Genomic DNA, 25,507 nt, shown 5'->3' on the forward strand with positions numbered 1-25,507 from the left:
TCTTTAATTTCTGGATTATGCAGCCTCTTTTATTTCAAATGGGTAATTGCATCAATCCTGCCCTATATGTCAAAGCCGATCACTGTTACCATCAAGACACTTCATGTTCACTTAATACATATTTGTGACCTATCGTGGCATTTTGAGGATTGATCTCCAAATCCAATTTTTTAGATATAGGCAGGTAAATGAAGAGCATTTATTAAGCTTTACAATGATACCAAATTTATTTCCCTGTGCCACTCGTGTCAGAAAATATGAAGCAAGAAAGACAACGTGAGTCATCAGGAGAGCCGAATTTAGTTTTCGAGAAAACCGCCTTCGAAAAAAGGGTAACAGACCATGCCACCAATTGTCTACAATGTACATTGCACGGGCTGTTTAAAAGTATGTGTACTATCAATTCTCATGGCACATTTGTGGTCACCTGGGGACAATAATTTTTTAGCTCAGATGAAATCATGAGTTAAATGTGATATCCTGAAAGTTTGATACCAGTATCTTTCGAAAATAATGAGAAATCGAATTGTGAATTTTACGACGAAACACTTGATGGAACACGAGACTTGGATTTTCTTTGAATGCTCAAGTAAACATTATTGCCCTAAAATTTTCTTCAGTTAAGAAAGATGTAGGTTTCAAACTTTCAGGAAATGATATTCGGGCCCAAATATTTCCTACCTGGTGATTTCAGAGCCGTTGGTTCTAGGGAACTATGCCATTGCTATGGCGATTTGAAATGCAAGCCTTTTATGTGTTGCAACTGCTCGTCCTGCTGCCACACACAGCACACGTCGCTAGCACAGTGCACCATATACGCTGTACACTGTACACATGTACAGTTCATGCATGTACTTGTACACACGCACAGCATTAGATTTACGACGCGTTCCATATACATGCTCATTGGCCAAGCAAAACATACGTCAACTATTTGCATAAAACGATTCAATGTACATCAACAAATTTGCATAAAAGGGGCCCAATCAGAAAGCACCTTTCTGTATACATTTATTTATGCCACGTATCCAAGTGAAGTTTCAACCGTGCGCTTTCTGTTGTCCAATCAGATGACTATTATTTTGATGACGTAGCCGGCCTCAACGAATGAGACACAGTTTCTCAGAGGAAGGAAGACCAATTTTTTTACTTCAGTTTTACGCTTGGTGCAGGCTGGTTGACCTTTCAACTGTGAGGTCAGTGCTATAAATAGAGAGACAAGGCTCTGCTTTTTCCAACAGTACCAGACTTGGCACATACACATGGAGCATAATGTACGAAAAGCATTGTGGAATATTGGCCAATTTCGGTGTATGAAAAGTAATCACGATGATTGTTTAATCAATACCGACTCAGAATCACTTCAGAAATCCTCATTTTATACGCCTTTTTTGTTCTTTCCGACACATTTGACACAGCTAGGGGAAATCTTCGATAGTTAAGCTACTCAAAAATGTGAAAAACTGAAATTCGATTTTGAACCGATTTTTTACGTATGTCTGACTTTGAACGCTAATTACTCAGATTAAGGTTTTGGGGAACGTTCCTCGTTTTGCCTTAAGAGGTCACATTTGGAAGACTAATTGCTGAATGACAAAAATTGAATAACTTTTAGAATCTCTCAATGTTTCTGAACTATTTGGGATGTAAAACCTTTACTATCTAATCCCTCAAAACCAACACCTGGGTCCTACTTTATATAGGTTTTTTAGGTCAAAATATTCACACTTGTACAGTAATCAACGTAGACAGATCATATGTCAAGAATATGATGTGGAGTCCAAATAGGTCATTCAGATGTCCACTAGGTATCACAATACACAAATAGGATCAATGTCCACTGGGTGGGTCAAATATCCACACAGTAAAAAAAAAGGGAAATCAAACGTTACATAGTGATTTCAAAAGAGTGGATGTTTGAAATGATCATGATTTGAGATGATACTTTCACCTGAAAATCATGGTAGATATTTTTAAAACTAATTGCTATTAAAGGCCTATTTCTTTTCTTTACATTAGTCTTTGAAATGCCTTCCAGATGAGGTAATTACTGTCCATTTCAAAAATAATTCCAAAATTTTTTTTAAATGAAATGTTATATAGGCATCATAAAGTCGTTGCTTGTCAACGTTGGGAATCTACTGGTATGGCATACTGTGCATAACTTCTAGAGTCTTCCACACAATAGCTACCTAACATACTTTTTGGTTGGCCTAATGACATTTGAAATACGTAATTTGATATTCCACCTAATAGTGGATATTTGACCTGGAAAAATCTATATTAAACAGACTCATGACTACATAGCCTAGCTATTCTTACTTTGCAAGAGGTTTGTGTCCCAGTTTTACTTTCAGAACAAAGAGTGCTCCTATGTGCAGTGGGGATTGGGATAGAGTTGGGTTGCCCTAACAAGAAAACATAGGTTAAAAGAGCAATGCTTTATGAACAACTTTTAATCAACTTGTTTACCATTGTGCCACAAACCTTTGAAAGCTGCCAGCATGCACTGGATATATCCATTCCTAACAGCTGACGAAGACTGCTTGAGAGCCATGCCTTTCTGGAACCAATCAATGAGCTTCTGGGGTACCTTACTGGTGAACTTGGCACACCATAAAGACATCATGGACAGGGTATGAACCAAGGTAGCCTCATGAACTGTGAGTGTCAAGGCAAAATTAGCTGGTTGAACACATGGTACGCACTCAGTTAATGTGGTCAAAAGCACATTCATGAAATGCTTTTAGCAATTATAACTTGCTTGTGAACCTTTGCTTTAAAGTTATGACTGTGTCAGTCAGTTTTTTCCTAGAATATTTAGTCGGGGTTTCTCCAACCTCTGACACTGAACATTTCTTCATTGTCTTATTCATTGCCACTTCACCCTATAATTGGCCCTAAATGCTCCGCTAGATGAGCAGAAATAAAAAAGTAAAACAAGTCTGTGTATATTTCACATCTGGGTTTACATTAAGTTTGCCTTCTATTGGATATCAATTTTTTAAATTTACGTATGTGTACAAAAATCATTTGTTACCCTTTTCTTCTACGTATCAATCTACAAAACAGACATAAGTATTATCCTGTGGGAAATACATGTATTTCTCAAGAATTACTAGCGAACTTCATAATCTGTACAGAATATTCCTGACTAATTCCACATAGGTGAATGCTTACAGCTGTGAATAGAGTGTGCTCTTACAAACTGAAGTCACAAACAACACTTCTTGACTTTCAGAGAACTATGCACATGCATAATATATGTTTTATATTTTATTTATGTAAATTCTGGGTGGGGCTTTTCAGTGTTACAATTAAGCATGCATTTACTTTAGGAGATGAACGTGTACAGCTTATTCAGGAAAGTGCCTTTCTGAAAAACTGAACTAACAAGCTACAGTAAGTGCCCTCTAATGTTGACTTCTGTGCTAGCTTTTAAATGTCTTAAAACTTCTGAACATTCTTAGAGGCTGCAACTACCAGTACAAGTCTGTGACAAGACTATCAAATTAAAGTGGAAACAATCATTCAATGACCACAAACGCCTCATTGGAAAAGCCAGAACAGAGTGACTTACCTTCTTGTTGCAAGGGACCAATGAACTGCTCTATTACAGTGGAAGCCAATGACTGGACTGAGCTATTTCCCATGACTCCATTGTAACTGAGATTGCCAATACCTGACAGCATGCTCATACGTTGTGTAACAATGGTCAGTTTACCCTCCGAACCTGACGTCATGCAAATCAATTCAATTAAAAGTTTTTTAAAAACTATATCTTACGAGTACAAATTTCTTTAGCATATCACAGAACAATGTTACACTATGCATATATTGCAAACTAGTAATATCTTTATATTTCACTAAATAAATAAGGTGTCATTCCTTGCACAAATGCAAAAGTTCATAGTGCAGATAGTTTGTGATCATTAAAATATAAAGTCTAAATGTAAACACTAGGTTTATTCTTCCAGGACTGCTGATAGAGATGGCTGAAGAACCCTGGTCTGGAAAGCAACTATTCGTTGACAGACAGGCTGATGGTAATGATGACTTTGACCAAACAAAACACGAAGTCCTTCAGTTTTTGCTATGAGTACCACAGTACATCTCTGATTTCATATTGCTGTATGACAATCTTTTTCTTTGCCACACTGGACGTTTGCCTGCATCTTAACTTGCATAAGGATTGACTTGACAAATTCTATCAAAGTCAACAATGAGTGTATAAAACTAGACATTTTACATTTAAATCAGTTTTGTTCAGACAAGTGCAGCATTCTGTTTCCTCAAATGATGCCTACTGTACCATTCAGAACAGCAAAGAAAAGAGAAGCCAGTTGCTGTATAGCATCTCCATCACTGCACTGCATAGCAAGATGCTTGACCCCAAGAGCTGCCTCTTCCCTCATCATATCCTCCTTTGCACGTAAATGGGCTGAGAAGAAAACAAACACATTTCCATACACAGATGCTGAACAATACAATCACCTTGGAAGCAAATTATGGCAAATTATTGCCATTTCTGTTCATATGTCATAAACTTACATCAGTGATTAGCTGCAGGTATTCAGGGAAACTGTTCAATGCATTCAAGGATGCATAAAGAATGCAAGTCTAACTTGGCTTGAAATAATAAATTTTTAGAAATGTCTCCTTCAAGTTGATTAAAGCTCTGAGAAACAATGATACAGTCACACAAAGCAAAAAACTGTTATAACTTGTATGCCAAAATAGAATTGACCTGACGACAAAAGAAGATTCTGTCAACTCACTTAATTGATAATACACAGAAAAACATTTTGTTTAATAGTTCTTTCACGTTTGAACCTACAAGAACAACAAAAATGATGTGTTGAACAATTTAGCCTAACAATGCCAACTTACTTGCGATGTTCTTGCCTAGGTCCTGAGCATACTGACTTAAGTCTAAAGATACTCCACTGAATAGGTAGCCAACCGCTGTATGTGAAAACAGATTGGACAAAAAATATTATCTCCTAAATACATATTCCTTCTTCAATACCTTGTCAGTCAATGTGTACACACCAACCTTGGAATCATTCACTTAAGTCACTCCCCAAATCCAAATTCTTATCATGAATTTATACAGGGGGAATATTGCAATGTTAATCTCTAAAACTCCACAAAACAAATTTGATGTGAAAAATTGTGTATCCCCGGGGCAGATGAGCAAATTTTGAAAACTGTGCGATAAAGTCAAAAGCTTCAGTATTAGGCCAAAACAAGCAAACAAAACAGTTCTGCTCCCGATTACAGACCTCTCAAAAATAAAGTTGGTCAGAAATTATTTAGGGGGTTCAATTTTTTGAGCAGACAGAATGACATGAATGGGGATGAAAGCTACCAAAAACTGCCACAGAAAAGTGATAAAAACTTGCCTTAATCAACATAAAAATATACATTTTTAAGAACTATGGACAATTCACACCCCTATGCACAAAGCTAGTCAGGTAATCGCAATGGCAAACTGGCCAAGAATGTCTGTATATTGCAGTGTAAACTTCAAGTATGAGCAATACAACCTCAATAAAATTCATCAACACAGAAAATACATACATAGATGAGAACAAGCTCTGTGAATTAACTTGCAGAAATCTTCTTGCAACATCAATGTTGATTTTTTTGACATGCAGCCATAGTTGCATGTATGCAAGGTGTTGTGTGACAATGCAACTTTGATTGGGATGCTTAACTGATTGCTGCATTTCCATCGCGCCTTCTTTTGCATGGGCACGGCACAGCAGGAACTAATGCAAGATTGTTTCAATGCACTGAGGATTGCTGTGCACGTGTTTTCACCACCGTGGCAGGAAACTCATGAAAGAAACAGAAGTTTCTTTTCAAAAGTTGCAAATGTAAGTAGGAAAATATATATATACAAGCATTTTAATGTAAAAAGCATTGTTCAGAGGTGTTTGTGAAGACAGAAAAGACAAGAGGACTTATTTCAAAAACTTATTAAATTAGTTTTCTAACAAATTTAGGGTCTATCAGGAAACTGGACGCAGAACTCCACATATTTTTTTGGGGGGGCATACCAACCAAATGCCAAAGAGAGTTTAGTCCAATCTAGCATTCACAATTAGAAGTCCTTCATGAGGTGATACTACAGTAGTGCTGCAGTGTTAGTCTACAGTAGTGCTGCAGTGTTAGTCTACAGTAGTGCTGCAGTGTTAGTCTACAGTAGTGCTGCAGTGTTAGTCTACAGTAGTGCTGCAGTGTTAGTCTACAGTAGTGCTGCAGTGTTAGTCTACAGTAGTGCTGCAGTGTTAGTCTACAGTAGTGCTGCAGTGTTAGTCTACAGTAGTGCTGCAGTGTTAGTCTACAGTAGTGCTGCAGTGTTAGTCTACAGTAGTGCTGCAGTGTTAGTCTACAGTAGTGCTGCAGTGTTAGTCTACAGTAGTGCTGCAGTGTTAGTCTACAGTAGTGCTGCAGTGTTAGTCAGTTTTTAAGTAACTGCATTCCCATACTCCCTTTTACTGAAAAACACGGTATCCAAGTTGGACTTTTTTGTTTTTGCTTGCATCTGCACTATTATATTTTGTGGGGGATCCAGAACGGCTGACAGGATGTTCAGCATACAGTCAACTCTGCTTACTACGACATTCCCTAGACCCAGTGAAAATGTTTGTTGCATCCAAAATTTGCTACAAATGGAGTGCAATGCAATGGTACTCTATTGTTACATGTAGCTCACTGCCTGTATAGGTCATATTGTGTGGCTATGTCCAAAGTCATTTATATGGTTTCAGGGGTAATGTTTATCAAATACATTGTGAATTTTGTAATAATAAACCTAATGTTATCTGACAAAAATATAATGTATATGTATGCACAAATATATAAAAACACCAAAGATCTTGATAGTTGACCACTGGATGTGGATGAACCCAACTTAATTTTGTTTTGTTCAGAATAGGGCCCTGGTTTGGGGATTATTTTGGGTTTTTTAGACTCCATGTCTCTGAATCGGGAAGGGGATGTGGTATTTTTTTTTGAGGAGCGTTGGGGTTAATGACTTTATTTTTCCAGAAGTGTAAAGTTGGAAAAGCCCATTATAAAACTGATCATTGTTACTCTCAAATGATTTCCCTTTGGTGACGTGTACATAGTGTGGATGGCGACATGTACATACTGGTACATCACTGGTGCAGTGCATTTTGATGACTGATTGTAGCTGGTAACCACAGTGCACTGCAGTGGCCAATTAGCAACTGTGCACAATTAACATTTTCATATAAGTAGATTCTGAATCAGCAAGATGAAACAATTGCTTCTGGAAATAATTATTAATGACTAATTCTAATTTTAATTACAAAAGAGCTGTGATCCAGGATTTGGGTGCATCAGGATCACAGAAACCTTTTGTTGAACAAGAATATTGTAAAGTGTGACTTTGTTGTGAAAGATTTCCTCCCCATGCGAGTGTTCACATCATTGCAAGGGACCCAAAGATGTGTATTTACTATACCCAAATGTTGTCCTACCCGATTGAAATAAAAAGAGCCAACTGTATGTTCAAACAGCCGTATGACAAAAGCTTGACTTGTGCTCAAATAATTGTCCTCTGACTCAAAATTGCCAAAGTGCACCAACACCTCAAAATGAGAGTGAGCATGGGGCTGCTTCAGTATTGGTTTTCTACCTGTGCTCATGAGATTAGTCTAGGCATAGTTTGGAGGATACCTTGGAGTACTTTCTCTGGGCTCCTCAGCGTTGCCTTCTGCACTGCAGGTAAAACTACCTCTTGGAATTGCTGATGGGTTACCTGACACAACAACCACTTGCTTACATGCTGTCATAGAAAAATGAAAATAAAATCATTACAAATCATTGGTTAATTGACAAGATTACATTGTTTCATTGACGTGTGCTGATCAACTGAACATTTTGAAACAACTACATGTACTTCAACTTGAACCTTATTTTCCTCTGATCATTACTGGCAGAAAATGTCAAATATCCAATAATAGCAACCATGACCTTACCTAGGTCATTGATTTTAACCATTCAAGTCTATCTTACAGATGTCCAACACCTAAGTCAGGGACAAAACATTAATACACATGTACAAATAACTCAACCCAATGAGTCACAAGACTTCAATAACAGAAATTAAAACATGTAAAAACTGTTGTTTTACTTGCACAATGTCTGCATTCATGAGGATGTCAATCCGAGTCCCATAATAAAATGAAATGCACCAGATTCCTGCTATAGCACTCCCTGCTATAATGCTCCCTGATGCAATGCTCTTGCTGATATCAAGTTCTTTTTTCATTTCCTCAACTGCACAATCACTCCCTGTGTACAATTTTTTTGTGGTTATAGTGCTACTTTTTATAACGTTTTCGGGATATAACGCTCGCTATGTTAGGCCCCGGGAACCAAAGTAAGCATGTGACATGATTCTGGTAACAGCGCTCTTTACCTTGGAAAGTCAGGTTCTTTGAAAATTGACGAAACTGCATTGTGAGGGCGCCTTGATTGGCTGTCCTCTGGGACACCAGTAAATAGTACAAGTGATCACAAAATTGCAGACACGCACCCGCCTGTCTGCATGTAGGCCCAAATACCGTCCACAGACTTGATGTCATGCAGAGGTGGGTTGCGCTAGTATACCCTAAGCACACAACCTTACAACGGTATGCGTCTGCTAAGGGGTTTGAAAAACTCCTGGCCATTAGTGGCTTGATTTCAAGTCTAAAATGTATGCACATGTCATATGCAATAGGGATGACCCGGATGTTGAATGCACAGCTTTAGTTTATCATTGCAAATTGCCGTACGTTCCCAACTAAATATACATGCATGCATTGTCTTTGATTGCTTCATCTTTTTCACCTTAATACATGACATGCTTTGAGACTATGACATTATTATTTAAACCATTTGTACATGAATGCAATGATTGAATGCATTTTAAATTATCATTTTTGTATGTTTAAGTTTTACAGTTTTCAATTGCGAATTTCAATTTCAATTTCAATTTCAATTTGAAGAACTTGTCTTCTCCATGGACTTTTGGTGGCCTTTCCCTCCTTTTCGTCGTGGTGGATATTTTCCAGACCTCAACACTTGGGTAACTAAAAGTGACAAGTTACTAGCCTCCGTCACAAGTGCTGTACAGTTATTTTAAAAGCTCACTTCCGCCAAGTGCGGTCGAGAGCACATTGTTTATCATGGTGAGATAGCAAACATGACACAAACTGGCATACAACGAGGTGTGTATATGTGGTTTTCCTCAATGTTATTTGCGACATTGTGCAGAGAAGAGTGGGTAGGGTTGATAAGTGTTCCTGATTCTTGATGTTTATCCAAGTATAAACAAAGAAAATTTCCATCTGATGTTAATTGCATATAACAGTTAGAGAAATTTTTTTAATCACAATTGGAAGATGAAATATATGTTGCCTGAGTATTAGCAGCTTGGGAAATAATAGCTGTTTTAATATTGTGAAAATAGCCGCAGTATTAAAAACCAACTTAACATATTCCTTTGTAATTTCCTTGACCATGCTATTTGACTCTCAGAAATTCACATACATGTATCTGTATTGCATGTACATGTAATTTTGTTTTACAAAGTGTAGCAATTTTAGACTTTGTATCCCACATCTGCAACAAAACAAATTAATAATAAGGCCAAGTTCCGATTAATGCATGCTTAACTGTACTACACTTATGCACAAGTGTAACTACCGGTACATGTACATGTACATGTACTGCACATACATGATATGTATGTAGATATCTGTACATGTACATTGGCACATGTGCGTCGCACATGTTGTGTGTGCAGTCAGTTATACACTGTGCAGTTATAATGCTCAATTCAGTTCGGTCCCTTTAGGAGCAATAAAACAGGAATCTACTATACTGATGTTATTTCTTATGCACCCGATAAACAGAGTCAATAACAAATGAAGATTCATTTTGTCAGTAACATGACACTGCATTGGGTCTTCTGCTGATGTCTATTTTAATACAAAGTTGGATCTGCACCACGGTAGTGCATGGACCCCTGTGGCGTATCCAGCTTATAAAAACATTGGTGTGTGTGTGTGAGTTTGTTTCTGCATTCCATTGGGGACCTTGAACAATAGAGGACAATAAGGTCCCCGATTGACAGAGGGTCCCCGATTGACAACTGTGTACAAAACATATGGGTGGTCTTCTAAAAAAGTTAAAGTACAAACAAAAGAGGAACAACAGGTGGTCCCCAGTGGCAGGCAAATACACACTTGTGTGTGTGTGTGAGGGGGGTTCTATTAGCCTTTGACATCTTTGTTTTATTTTTTTTCATGGTGTTTTCTTAGGGTTGTGGGACTGACATTTTGAAACCACTCTTGCAGCCGGTTTTCACTTGTATGAGTCTGCCAAACTTTTTCTACAGATCAAATTCAGTGGGGTTCTCGCATAGCAGCCATTTTGTCCAACTCCAAAGTTGATTTGGACTGCGCACCACCTGTGTCTATAATCATGGCATGTCACCACCTTGTGCATGTTGCATCAAAACAGCACAGCGTGTCTGCATAATGCAAGGTCAATGGGAATGCAGCGCGAATCGGACGCCCTAATTGCAAATCGGCTCTGTTGGCTGGCAGATTTTCACTGCATGAGGGCAGCATTCCAACGGCCACTACAATGCAATTCAAATTTTTTGACATACTTTTATTGATACAGGGACATTTCAGACAAAATAATTTCACAGGGTGATTATTACTATTACCATCTTTATACCAGTTATGCTTTCGGATAAAAATTTCTTTTTCTGGGTGGATTACCAAAGTATGACCCTACCTTTAACCTCTTAACACCGGTAGATGGCAGATGGTAGATGTGCACATACATGCACCTGCAGTTTCAATGTGGGCCTGCTGCTGGACAGGGCTTTGCATACTGGGCATACTGCAGCCCAGCATTTGCACTCAAAAGAATCCCTGTGTTAAGGGCTTAACATGATGTTTTAGATCCCGAGTTCTGCTGATCCAGGGACATTAAAAATCCAAAACACAAACAAGTTTAGGGCCTTTGATAAATAAACAGTAGGAAACATTCTGGAAGGATAAATATTGAAAAAAAAAGGTTTCCTTTGTACATACCAGAACATGAACCGGAGGCTTGTGTTTGCCGCCAAAGACTGCCTTGATGTATGCATCTAAAAAAGCTGTACTGTAAGCTCCCAGTACATTGCCAAGCTGACACTCATTGCAATGTTGCGTCAATAGGCTGATCAGACACACTTTGTGTGAAGAATGATCAAGCTTGGATAAAGCCTCAGCATAGCTGTTGACTACATCTGGAATCTAAACAAACAGTTATACAAGGTCTAACTCAAATTAATGCTCTTGCATCATATCAGTTCATTCCACGCAGGTTGATTCATATCAGATTTGTGAAATTAGTGTTAAATTGTATTTTTGCATCATGCAAAGATTTGGAACTACCTCTACCAGTTTGTTTAGTATGTAAATAAATGTTCTTTTTCATTTTAAAATTTACCCTGCAATGACTGAAAATGCACATGTTCAATATTTGTTTGTGACATCTGAAGTGATGATGTTGCTAGAAATATAATATAAATGTGACGACAAACATTCAATGTTTCAATGCCAACAGAAGGTCAATGGAGTACAATACAAAACTTTGCATAAACCTGTCGTATTATGTGCCCAATAATCAGCTGAGTATTTGCCTTCCTAGTCTTGCATGTCTCCCACTATGCCAAATGACAACTGGATATATCCGATACAATTGGCCTGGGACACTTGCTCACAAGAACCAAAACACAAAGTCATTTGTGAGCTACTCGTGGTTAAGGTACATGTACATGTAAGTGTAAATGGGCACAGAATCCAAGGAGCTGCAGGTTCCTTATGTGTTGTAGTTACAATAACCATGATAACCATGTATGGGTTCTTCCTTAACACATATGAAACAGGTTTCAAGAGCAGTTGGCAATAAACTACACTGTTTAAAACCAAGTTCTGTTCAGTACCTGCTTCCAGACATTCTTGAGTTTCTTAACAGCAGATTTGATGAGTGACGTGTAGTTGGTGCCTAAAATAGCTGAGATTAACCCACACTGTGCTTCAATCTAAAACAGAAACAAGAAAAAACTGAATATAATGATAAGCATGCTGCATGAATTACAGGACAAGAAAACCTTGGGCAGGTGCAAGCAGTACATACAGTGACATACCATACAGTTTCAGGTACATGTATTTTATTTGTAAGTGTGAAATAATACACAAACTCAAACATCAGTTGGATGGCTAAAAAATCAAGTTATTGGACTTCCGAGCTGACGAAAGTTCCAAGAGATGGAGTCATACTAGGCCTACACATACATGTATCTCTATAATAGAAATCAACTCGCTCCAAGGAAGCAACATTTTTATGGTTATCTTCCTTCTTTACAGTGATTTTAATGAAGAATAGTTTTGCTCTTGAATAAGCATTTTTCTGAGGTTTTGTATGTTGTTACCTATTTTTTTTTTCAAAAATAAGCAATAAATCAACTCCAACCACTTAAACATTGCACCTTCGTGTGGCAAAACTTTCACATCATTTAGTCTAAGTTGCTTAGACAGTGCGAGTCTTGTGCAACACACAGCCCATAGTCAGGGCTTCCTTTTGCTGTTTTTTTTTTTATATGGTCACATGACTTTCCTGCTGAAGTCATATGGCAGCCACGGGGTCAGCAATTGGATTGCTTGCGCACAGGCTACAAATGGGTCTGTGGTAGTAATCACGCTAGTTTGAAAGTGGTTTATACAGCAGTTTATGCAGCATGCACACAAGTGGTCCCAGTATTAAAAGACCGAAATGTGCTTGGCAAACTGACTGGCCTACTGATACTGTAAGATGCATAAGCAGCATATGTGTGAGTTGCTGGCTGAGTAGCATTTGGTATGTGTGTCATGATGGCTCTTTTTGTTGATTCATCTGCTATCTGGACATCAGGAAATTGTCAGTAAATGGACTCAAAACATACTTTGCTCAGATTTTTCAAACAACTACAAGGCAAGTACATTAAGTAAAGGCAAAGGTTTCCTGACCTTTCTGAACTGTTGTGTTGAAATTTACAGGGGCAGTTTTGGGTAATCAAATTGGGTACTTATAATCAGTGGTCTGGTTATGAGTGGGTACCATCCTTCAATGCTGAACTCTAAGGAACATTTGCTCAAACTCTGTATGAATCCTCTATATATCACATGGAAACCCTGCTGGCTGCTGCTTTCCAAGTGCCACACGGACATAAAAAGCCCTATTTTGTTCTTGATTGATAAAAAAGTGGTGATGTCAGTGTCTACGAGTGCATTACAGTTCCATGAAGGTGCATCTTGAATAAAGCTGAGTTAGTAAAACTTTCATGATTAGGGAATATTTTCTGACAATTTCATTCACAGTTGTTAGATTTGCTCAACTACTGTATCTTTATATCAAACAAATTAAAAATGTAGTAATAATTATGAGCTTATTAAAATCATAACAGCTTCAGAAAATATTTTAAAATACATTGTACCTTAACCACTACCAGCCGGGGACTCCGGGATCGGAGCCGTATGGTTTATATGTGTGGCCGGGGTCTCCGAACTCGGACAAAGGAAACAGGGCCCTGTAACAAAAGACCGTACTCCGAACAAAAGACCAGGCTGCTGGGCATGACCGGCATTTTTCACTCTCAAAAGTGGTGATAATCCAGCATTATTTTGAAACCGTATACCAGGGTTTGGGGTATTTAGAGCAAGCGGATTACCACCAGGGACAAAAGCTCTCCACCACCGCAGCGATGAGCCACACAGCACCGCTGCATGCTAATCTGGCCCCTATTGAAAAGAGGTCAGCAGTGCACTGAGCCAGGTTCGTGAACAAAAGACAGCTGTATAACACCGCACAATCTGGGCTCTGTTTACAAGGCTGCAGGCCTGGCTGAAATATTCGGGTGTCAATGAAGGTCACCTGTCAACTTAGAGTAGTGCCTGAAGATTACTCTGTGCGGCTATAAACGACTGTTAAATGGAATGATGAATTGTTGAAGGATTTTGAAAACGGAAAAAATGATAGTCATGCCGGCCCAGCATCCTCCACGTTGAAAAATGCCCCGGTCCGAAGTGGTTAAACCAGGGTTAAACTACATTTAATTTTTAATCACAGCTGAACAATGTACATACCAAATCATTCCATGCACTACCACTCTGTTTCTCTCTGGAGTTGAATGCAGTAAGAACTAAGACACATGTCCAGCCCAGACAAGCAAATGCAGCACCACCTGATGTATGGCTGTGTTCAAAAAGAAGGATGAAAACACTGAGTATATATACCAATATATTTTAACACTTTCAATATTCTGGTCTCAAATTTGAATGCGTCTGTATAGGATGGGTTCCGTACATTAAACTTTTGCATTCGATTGAATAGCTTGCTGGTGTATATAGATGCTCTTCATGTATGCTCACACCAGGAATGTGAACGAATGAGTTAGGGTGCAAGACACACTATAGAAATGAGCAAGGGTGCCAGGCACACTGCAGGAATGAGCAAAGGTGCCAGGCGCTCTGCAGGAATGAGTAACTATTATACCCAGCAAGAAATGAGACCGAGGGGTACCCCCCCAACATGTCCAATCCCTATACACATTCCAGACTATTGTTACTTAATACATCCCCCCAAGATGTCTGACAGGAATTCCCCAGACTCCTGCGAGACAATGACCAACACAAAGCAGGGGGGTTCTCTCCATCTCATACCTTGCTGCCTATGGCAACTATGCCAGGCACACTGCAGGAATGAGCAAGGGTGCCAGGTGCTCTGCAGGAATGAGCAAGGGTGCCAGGCACACTGCAGGAATGAGCAAGGGTGCCAGGTGCTCTGCAGGAATGAGCAAGGGTGCTAGGCGCTCTGCAGGAATGAGCAAGGGTGCCAGGCACACTGCAGGAATGAGCAAGGGTGCCAGGTGCTCTGCAGGAATGAGCAAGGGTGCTAGGCGCTCTGCAGGAATGAGCAAGGGTGCTAGGCGCTCTGCAGGAATGAGCAAGGGTGCCAGGCACACTGCAGGAATGAGCAAGGGTGCCAGGTGCTCTGCAGGAATGAGCAAGGGTGCTAGGCGCTCTGCAGGAATGAGCAAGGGTGCCAGGCACACTGCAGGAATGAGCAAGGGTGCCAGGTGCTCTGCAGGAATGAGCAAGGGTGCTAGGCGCTCTGCAGGAATGAGCAAGGGTGCCAGGCACACTGCAGGAATGAGCAAGGGTGCCAGGTGCTCTGCAGGAATGAGCAAGGGTGCTAGGCGCTCTGCAGGAATGAGCAAGGGTGCCAGGCGCTCTGCAGGAATGGGCAAGGGTGCCAGGCGCTCTGCAGGAATGAGCAAGGGTGCTAGGCGCTCTGCAGGAATGAGCAAGGGTGCTAGGCGCTCTGCAGGAATGAGCAAGGGTGCCAGGCACACTGCAGGAATGAGCAAGGGTGCCAGGTGCTCTGCAGGAATGAGCAAGGGTGCCAGGCACACTGCAGGAATGAGCAAGGGTGCCAGGCACACTGCAGGAATGAGCAAGGGTGCCAGGCACACTGCAGGAATGAGCAAGGGTGCTAGGCGCTCTGCAGGAATGAGCAAGGGTGCTAGGCGCTCTGCAGGAATGAGCAAGGGTGCTAGGCGCTCTGCAGGAATGAGCAAGGGTGCCAGGCACACTGCAGGAATGAGCAAGGGTGCCAGGTGCTCTGCAGGAATGAGCAAGGGTGCCAGGCACACTGCAGGAATGAGCATGGTTGATCATAGACAATGGGTTAACCAACAGCTGATTTAAGATCTCTCTTCATGTGCATTAATAATGATAATACAAATGTGTGTAGATGATGTACAGTACACGTATATTGTAATACATGTAAGTGCAGCTGTTGATAACTAGGAATTTGGGTTGCCTGGTCCAAATACATGTAAATGCAGGATTGACTCTACTTCCCTGACCACAGCCGGTACTAGTACATGTACGCTATGCATCTGATCAGCATGGGACAAACGACGGAATGTTTAGGTAATGATAGTTCATCATAGGTACGGGGTATTCTGTGGTCTCACTGCCATCATTTGGGCATTTGTCTGCATGCATGGTACAGGTAGAAGTGTGCACCTCAGCATAAATTTACTAGCAATGCACATCTGAAGTAACTGTGACCAGACCTAAAAGAGTAATGCCGGTCAGCTGGGAGAATGCAGGGTCTAAGCTTTTCAACACACCTACAGTAAATGTACATGTACAGGTAAATATGTAAATGTAAATACAATGATGGTCACAAAGGTAAACACATCCGTGAAAGGGGCTATTCAAAATTTTCCACATTTTAAATTTCAAGTTTTTGTCAAAATAGTGGGTGGATGGGTCAACGTAAATACATGTAATTCCAAAATCGAAATTCACTTTCAATTAAAAAAAGAAAAATAAATTGATCTTTTGACTTGAACAAACTACACGCTACACCAGCATTCTAAGTGCAGTCTTTTTCACCTTCACACCAATTTACATGTTAGAATGACCCAGTGTACATGCACATCACATACGTGTGAAACTCCAATGGGTGAAGGTTGTTTTCAGCAGACTTCGAAGCCAGGCATTCATAGCCGTTATAGGCCTTAGAAAAGCAGCAGGGTACAAGGTGTGTTTTATCAGCTTTCATATCCTGTAAATTACCAGTTGCTTTACTACAGGGCTGTTCAATCACTTGAATCCAGAACTTCAAGGACTGCAGCATGATGGCCTGGTACTAGCGCTACAAGATACAGATTCCAGTTAACCACTTTGTGCCGGAATTCTAAGTACCAGGTTTATACGCATAACCAGGGGTGTCCGAAATTGGAAAAAGGAACTGGGCCTTGTAACAAAAGACCGTATTCAGAACAAAAGACCGAGCTGCTGGGAATTGCCAACATTTTTTCAGTTGTCAATAGCAAAGGTAATCCATCATTATTTTGAAACAGTGTACCACCATTTCTGGCATTCAGGGAAAGCAGATTATCACCAGGGACAAACGTGCTCCAGCAATACCGCTGCACGCTAACCTGGCCGCATTTGAAAAGACGCCAGCAGCATACTTGGCCAAATTCGGAAACAAAAGAAAACAACGCACGATGTGGGTTCTCTTGACAAGGCAGCAAGCCTGGCTGAAATACTCTGGGGTCAATAGATGTTGCCTGTCTGATTAGAGTAGCCACCAGACAGTCATTTGTGAGGGCCTTAACGTCCAGTAAATGAATTTTTGAAGAATTTTGAAAACCAAAAATCTTGAAAATCCCTTAGGAACTCGTCATACGAATTCTAATTAAACCCGGCAGCATATGGTTATAGCACACTGCATACCTAGGTGCCGAGTCTATTGCCAATTCAACTGCGTATAACCAATGCACACATGCACCTGCACCATCAAGCATAATCTGACCATGCCATTTAAAACTGTATGAATGGTTTCCATACATATTTATGTAGATGAGGGCATTGTAATGGGGAATTTGTATGTGTGGTCGCAGCACAGCCTTCAACATGGCCGAAGGGTGAGTCAAAAAATCAGGGTTTCTTTATCAAAAAGGGGAGGGGGGTAAGTGGGCAAAAACAAATTGGGAAAAAATCTACATTTTAAAACACTGAAAATTTTGAATATCCCCTAAGTGGCAAACTACAATCCACACAAAAGGCAATTCATGTAAGGCTACTTACGATGAAGTTATGCTCCTTTCTTTCTGTGCAAAACCTGTCAGAAACTTTAACAATGGTTTGGTGGCATCATCCCCATACTTGGAGATGAGTGCCCTGATGACATCTTGCACAGCCTTTCGTGACTTGGAATCCTTGTAACATTCCAGCGTGAGAGGAAGTAACTTGATCAACAATTTGCAAGCACTAGCAGGAAACTCTGCAACATGAAACATGTCAATGCTCATGAACAACAAACATCACAAGTCAAAAACAATCAAATAGAATATTTTTGAGATTGAAAAAAGGAGAATATAAAAAACTACATAAAAACACTTTGACATTTCTTCATACCAAAGTTTCTTAAGAAGTACTGTGTATTGGTAGGTTAACAGTCCTTGTGCCTAAAGTGCACAGTGTGTTTGGATTGTTGTTGCAAGGAGAATGAGAGAATGATGAGTAAAATGCTCTGATTTGTTTCCAAAAAGTAGTCAGTAACATGTTCTTAGAACCCTACAATGTAGGTCAAAAGTTTCAAAGAGAGATATGGACTAGTTCGGACAGCTTTTTCAGAAAGATGTGATTGAGAAAGTGGAATTTTCAACCACACCAAATGTATCCTGATGAGTATTAATCTGATCAACTGAACTGCATTCAAACACCCAAGGCACTATGAACTCAGAAAAAGTACATATACATGTACACTAGTTGGGCTGTAAGGCACACAGGGTTGTTGTTCTGGAAGTAACAGTTAGATGCCGCCATTGGACTAACTAATTTGAATGAAAGGAATTTGAATTATTTAAAATAAATGAAATTGTTCACTACAGTTCAACAGGTGCCAGCATTTGGCAAGAGTTCCAAATTAACTTCCCATGAACACAAGATGGTTAGCTCTAAGTCTAGTCCGGGGAAACTTGGATTGGGTGTCTAAAAAAGTGACTTTGAGGCCAACTGTTGGATACGTACTTAGTGCGGATGATACTTCATACAGGCAGCCATCTTTACATATGTATTCAGTATGATGTGCATGATAGTGTGACGGCCAAGACAAAAAAACAAGGTGTACCGTGATGAAGTATCATAGCCTCGTTGGTTTCAATCTGAAATGGAGCATACGTTTCTAGAGGCACTTTTAGGACTACAGTGAGGCACAGTGCATCAAGTTACATGTATGTAATGCATAAGTACGGACAGTTCAGGGTAATAGTACCACATGATAATATCAGAAGGCAAGTGCTTGCCCGTCATATACAAGTACATATACATCGTAGTAGCTTTGGAGAAATCGTTCATATACAACTTTCTGTCACCGCTGTTTCCGTCTGTGTTAAACGGGGAACACGGTTGTGCGCATGCAGTTTTTTGACGAGTACAGGCAAGTTGCATAATTCATGAATCTTGACCCATTTTGTAAACACTGCCTAAAAGTCATGATGATACTGTATATTCACGATTTTGATAAATGTTTTCGACCACTCCCACACGTTTACACTTTTTACTGTGCAACAGGAGAAGCGAACTGAAATGGATTTCTTAAGCGCGAAATTTAAAGCTAAACTGAGCTGCTCCGATTTTGTGTTTCTGGCGAGGTAAGATTTACAGATGAAAATTCTATATGACCTAGAGTTTTCCTAGCCTAAAACAACACATAATAACACAAAACAACTCTTCATCTTACAAACTGTATTTTCTCTTCTGTGCAAACCCCAAGGTTTTCGAGAAATGTGGACTTTACATGGGTGATATTTTCAGCCTGAACCGCCATTTCGGTAGCCCGCGTAAGCGGTACCGGTGCCAGACTACATGTACATGTACGTGCACGTGCGGGCGATCTGCCCGATACTGCATGCCCACCTGACTAGAAAAAAATATGGTAGCCCGCGTAAGCGCGGTACCGGTGCCAGACTACATGTACATGTACATCACGCGCGGGCGATCTGCCCGATACTGCATGCCCGACTGACTAGAAAAAAATGCGGGGCGACAAGCACTTTGACTCGATATTCTTTGGTAAATTATGACCTCCAAGCAGTGCAAAATAACCTCCACTTTCTGATATAAAAACAGGTTGGGTGCGGTATTGTCAAAACTTTTAAATGACTGGTATTTTAAATAACATCCTCAGAGGTTGATAAATGAAATAGTCCTCTTTTCAGATTACATGTACATGTACTTTCAAAAACTACATAACATGTGGATCACTTTTACTTGAAAGGCTTTAAAAGAAAATTTTAAATTGTTTTCTTACACTGAAACCGTTTGTTTTAATTTGTCACTTTTTAAAACCTTAAATAAAAAAATAGTTCTGGAACTACATACCAATCAAAAAGGAAAGAACAAAGCTACTCTTGACAAAATTTTCAAGGATACAAGCATGTAAATTTATTACTTTTAATTGACAGACTATTGGAAAGTGGCTCTTTGATTATGGATCACATACACAAACTCCAGAAATTATGCAGAATATGTGCTGAGAGAGTAAATCTATGGAAAATCCATAACAGGCAACCTAAGCCTTGCTCAGAAAATCAAGAGAAGATACAAGCAAAGTATAAAATCAATGTAGAAACCGATGAGCCACATTACTACCCTCCCTTCATGTGCCATCTTTGCAGTTCAAATCTTTATCTTGCAAAGACATATCCTGTGCCAAATGATTGTCCCCCCCACCCTCCAACAGGCCCCTCCTTTATTTGTGACAAGGGGAAAATTTTCAAAAGAGGTGGTCGTCCTTCGAAAGGGAAAAATGCTCGTCTTATGACTCTGGAAGAGGAAGAGGAGAAAGCCAAGGCAACCGTGCAGAGGAACTTTGAGTGTCTTAGGCAAACAACGACTCTGACAATGAGGCAGGATTTTCAGTCAGATGATAGTTCTTTCATTTGCAAGTACTGCTGCAAAATCTTCAACAGACCTACTGAAACACAGTGTGAGCACATTGCTTGCTTGGAATGCCTAGAAGAGCTGTTTTCCAAATCGTCATCTTCAACAGTTCTTTGCCCAGTATGTAAGAAGCAAATCAGCCTTCTGTATATCCAACCTGCCAAGCACTACTTTGTGAATGTCCTTATGAATGGGAGGGTCAAGTGCAAGACATGCAACCAAAGCTGTTGGCTCAAAAATGCAGGAAGACATGACTGCAGTAATCCACAAAGTTCACCTGCTGATGAGAAGATATTAAGAGATATTCTAAACCATGCAGTAACTTTTGATGTGTGAAGGCATGCATAGCCTTAGCTATGTTGTAAGCACGGTTCGCAAATAATAATAACATAATCTATAAACCAAAAACTGACATATTTATAACGTACATGTACTTTGCAATGGAGTAAACACACAGGCATATTTGTCGTGTACATGTTTGTCTTTGTCAAACTTGTTAAAAATAATGCTATTTGAAGATAGGTACCTGACGGCATATACTTCGGAGCAACTCCTTCACGGTGAGGGCGCCCATGAAACCATCAGGCACGTAGAGCTCTCGTGGATATTCCTCCAAGATTTAATGTATCAATGCAAAAATCAGTGTGTCATGTAATGCCTTGCAAATGCGTACCGTTAGGTTTGCACAGTTCACAGAGCGCAAATACATTGTAAAAGGTCCATTCTTCACGCTGAATGTCAAGTCTGGACTGGCAAAACTCTAGGAGCAATGCTTTTGAGGCTTTAACAACGGTCAAAAATCCCGTAATCGTCGATCAATCACAAATAGACGTTAACTTTTAGACACTCTTCTCACGCATATCCCGCAATCAAAATGGCCGAACGTACTGACAATTAAAAGGCCAATTTTGTGTTTTTTTAATAAGCCGTATTCTATAAATATTCATTAACACAGTGCCTCTCAAAAAGGATTTAATTAAGGTGATCTTTTCAGCTCATTAATATTCATAGTACTTTTTACCACAAGAGGGCGCACTTAAATGGCGCAAATCTTGCGCATGCGCACAACCGCTTTTCCGTGCCGAAACAGCGGTGCTGTGTACATGTAATGCACACAACACTGTGGTGACCACTGAGTAAAATTTGAAAGCTGGAAAGTTCCTTGTTTTTAAAATTTGTAAGTTTGGAGAATCTTTTAAAGGAAAGAAAAGTCTAAAATTTCATAAAGAGAAGCTTTCATAGGTTTGGAAGATTTTTTTATCATAGGGAAGAAAAGGGGAAGCTTCTGAGGTGGGAAGAATACAATCTTCTGCTAAGATTTTCTTCCTCAATCTTTGCTGGAATAAAAATAGTGTAACAGCATAAATGAATAAGGGTCCCTGACCCAACGACTCTTGATTCACCACCTCAACTTGTAAAAATCGTTTATGATAAATGCCTGCTGTCTACTTCGAAGTTATCAGCCGCTCAGTGACATGATATGGTAGTACTAGTCCCCCTGCAGCCATGACTCAAATCGCAATCTGTGCAGGCATGATTACTATAAACAAGAACAAGGATTTCAAGCAAGAGAGGGTCCAGCACCTTGACAAAATTTCTTGCGAATTAGAGTACCTTCTACAAGATTACTACACCACAGGGTGCCAATGAACAAAGTTAACCAAATGTGCACCTGTGTACATGTACATGTGTTAAGTGGTTTCTGGCAAGGTCAACAATACTGAGTTCCATGCTCATGCCAAATTGCCAGTCACTTTAAAAGGACCTCTCCTGATTAGTATGCAAGGTATTATACGTATATATGGTCGATAGATTCCACTATGAGTTCCAAACCACTTAAGACTTAAGTCTTGTGGTGTCTACAAGCGCATGCCAATGACTGTTTCCTGAGCAGCGCAAAGGCTGGTGTACAACTCGATGCAGTCACAGCTACTGAATGTTGTGCCGGTCGGAAAACAGTCGTCAGCATGCATGCTTTTTTGAATGGTCTGCTGGGTCAGCGCAATGTGACGTTGTCTCCACGACATTAACCACTTCATGCCGAGGCATTTTTCAATGTTGATGATGCTTGGCCAGCATGACTATCATTTTTTCCGTTTTCAAAATCCTTCAAAAATTCATCGTTTCATTTAACATTCGTTTATAGCCTCACCCAGTAATCTTTGGGCACTACTCTAAGTTGACAGGTGACCTTCATTGACGCCCGAGTATTTCAGCCAGGCCAGCTGCCTTGTAAACAGAGCCCATATTGTGCGGTGTTGTATAACTGTCTTTTGTTCACGAACCTGGCTCAGTGCACTGCTGACCTCTTTTCAATAGGGGCAAGATTAGTGTGCAGCTGTGCCATGTGGCTCATTGCTGCGGTGGTGGAGCGCTTTTGTCTCCGGTGGTAATCCGCTTGCTCTCAATGCCCCAAACCCTGGTATACTGTTTCAAAACAAGGCTGGATTATCACCACTTTTGAGAGTGAAAAATGTCGGTAATGGAGTACCGTCTTTTGCTACAGGGCCCTGTCTTCTTTGTCCGAGTTCGGAGACCCCGGCCAAGCATATAAACCATACGGCCCTGATTTCGGAGTCCCTGGCAGGAAGTGGTTAACATACAGTTTGAATCGTTATATACATGTATAAAGAAGAATTTCAAGTTCAGCTGACAAGCATTTCTGATTCAATTCAAAATTTTTCCTTTCATCCCATACCGGTATTTGAGTAAACCTTACCACCTTTATCGGAATCTCTGATTCCTACTTAATCCGAAAGTATGCACATTGGGCAGTTCTGAGGATTTTGATTCAGGGTACGAGCTATTTTGAGTAAAATGAATCAATCCAGAACTGTAAGTTTGTACAAACCTTACAAAAAGCTATGTACAGTGGAATGTCACTAAAATGAACATCGCTATACCGAACATTCAGAAATACCGAACATGCCCCTTGGCTCCCAAATTTTCTGTGCACTTCAACGGAACATTACAAATTTGTTTTAAATGTAAGAAACATATTTAAAACTGAAAATAAATAACTCAACGTTGGGGAAAATTGCACTCACAACGGAACAACTGCCAACACATGGCGTGGTCTGCATCGTTAGAGATTAGTGTGCATTGCATGGAATGTGCGTGTGTCACATCCAGGCAGCCATGTAGACCTGCTGCCCAGCACTGTACCGGTATGTGTGTATGCTATGCAATACTGGCGACTCTGGATGGGGCAGACAATCTGGCATGGTACTCGCTACAAAGCTTGCAGATTTGAGCTTTACAAACCACCGAAACAGGAAATAAATGACCAGGCTCTAGCGTTTGTTACTCGACTCAAAGAAATCTTCGATAAATATCTTAACGTTTAAATCTTTGGACATAATTGTGCCTCTGGTTAGCACTGCTGTATTGGAATGGTACCCGGCGGGCCCATTTATTAAAGTGCCATTTTACCAACAGGAACCAGTGTAACCGTACCAACATGTCACATGCAGTTTTTAAGCAACAACTCAAAGAGAACTTGACATAAACATAATAAAAAAATGTAGGATTTTTGTTTCCTTTCTTGGTTTTTTTTCCATTTTGCATGTAGATTTTAGTCCCAAACCCTCATATTGAAAAATTTTGTGAGATGGGCCAGCACGCGTTTACTGTTCCACTGTACAAACTTTTTCCTACCTCCATGCGTAAACACATTTTGGCTGTTGATTGTACCAACTTACATGTTCAATACCAGTGTAGTAGTACTCATACTTGATACTCGTACACTAGTACTACTCGAGTAACGTTTTTAAAAGTACTCATACTCGTACTTAAACTCGGACGTCCAAGTACTTGTACTCAAACTACAGTCCTTGTACTCGGCCTACAACATACTCGGAACTCAACATCCAAAACTTGTACTCGAGCATCAAAGTACTCATACTCGATTAACAGTACTTGATAAAAAAATCCTTCAAGTTAACTTACCACGGCCATTAAAATAAGGTGCAAAAATATCGACCCCAATGACCCGATATTCGATACGGTTCTGACAAAAAGAAGGCCGAACGTGGGACCATTAACGTATACGACCCATTCGCTGTCTGTGCGCATACTTAACCAATCACGTACGCAAATTATATTGTGGTACTCCAGAATGGTCCCGAGATTTACTTGGGCATTGGTAGTCTGGTTCCTGGACCCGAAAATTCTAACGACGAACCTAGCATACAGAAAATCACAGGCATATGAATAATTGAGTCTGGAAAATAGACGTGCAGCGCACGTTGTGTCAACTGCTGCAACACACGCTTAGTGACCGTGACATTGCTAGCCATATCACTTGTTCTTGTAGCCCTGTCATCTGCATTCAGTGTTTCTTTTACACAGTGGCAGGTCTTAGAGTCTCTAAATTAAGATAAATCTACTTTTGAATTAGAAGTACTTGTACTCGTACTCGGAATTAGAAGCACTTGTACTCGTACTCAGAAGTGTAAGTACTTGTACTTGGAAACCAGTACTTGGTACTCGGAAAAAAGTACTTGACTACAACACTGTTCTCTACCCATCATCACCGCTATTTGTGCAACAAAATTTCTTACATGCCTTCTTGGTGAAGTTAGATTATCTTGCTCTCCACACCCAATCAAAATGAAAGCCGAGCTATGATTGATCATTGGAATGGAAGCAAATTGGGCCAATCACAGTGTGGCTTCATCTGTGAGTGACAAGAAAACAAGGAAAAGATAGGAGCTGTGTTGCGATTGGTCAAGCAGTCATGCAACTGAGAGTGATTAATAGTACATGTTGCTTAGTTTCTGTAGTGTGGATGGGCAAAATGCTCAAGAATTTCACCGTTTTAATGAGAATATAACCCTCTCCATCTGACATCTTATTTCACCAAGAAGGCACGTATGAAACTTTGATGCACAAAAAGCTGTGATGGCAGTGTCAGT

At 40.1% G+C, this 25,507-nt stretch overlaps 1 protein-coding gene across 1 annotated transcript in view; it reads right to left on the bottom strand.

The window, feature by feature from the left end:
- Positions 1–25,507, bottom strand: part of LOC110982287 (stalled ribosome sensor GCN1-like) — a 95,944-nt gene that overhangs the window by 62,291 nt on the left and 8,146 nt on the right. Inside the window, exons 2-10 of the mRNA XM_087140672.1 lie at positions 17,733–17,928; positions 14,208–14,316; positions 12,029–12,127; positions 11,133–11,336; positions 7,714–7,822; positions 4,891–4,965; positions 4,313–4,441; positions 3,581–3,733; positions 2,488–2,661 (exon numbers count right to left, since the gene is read on the bottom strand). Coding sequence (XP_086996798.1) covers positions 2,488–2,661; positions 3,581–3,733; positions 4,313–4,441; positions 4,891–4,965; positions 7,714–7,822; positions 11,133–11,336; positions 12,029–12,127; positions 14,208–14,316; positions 17,733–17,928 — 1,248 coding nt within the window. The remainder of the gene's footprint in view (positions 1–2,487; positions 2,662–3,580; positions 3,734–4,312; positions 4,442–4,890; positions 4,966–7,713; positions 7,823–11,132; positions 11,337–12,028; positions 12,128–14,207; positions 14,317–17,732; positions 17,929–25,507) is intronic.

This window comes from Acanthaster planci, linkage group LG09 (assembly GCF_054643075.1).
Source record: "Acanthaster planci isolate LZ-2023a linkage group LG09, COTS_SCS, whole genome shotgun sequence".
Lineage (NCBI taxonomy): Eukaryota > Metazoa > Echinodermata > Asteroidea > Valvatida > Acanthasteridae > Acanthaster > Acanthaster planci.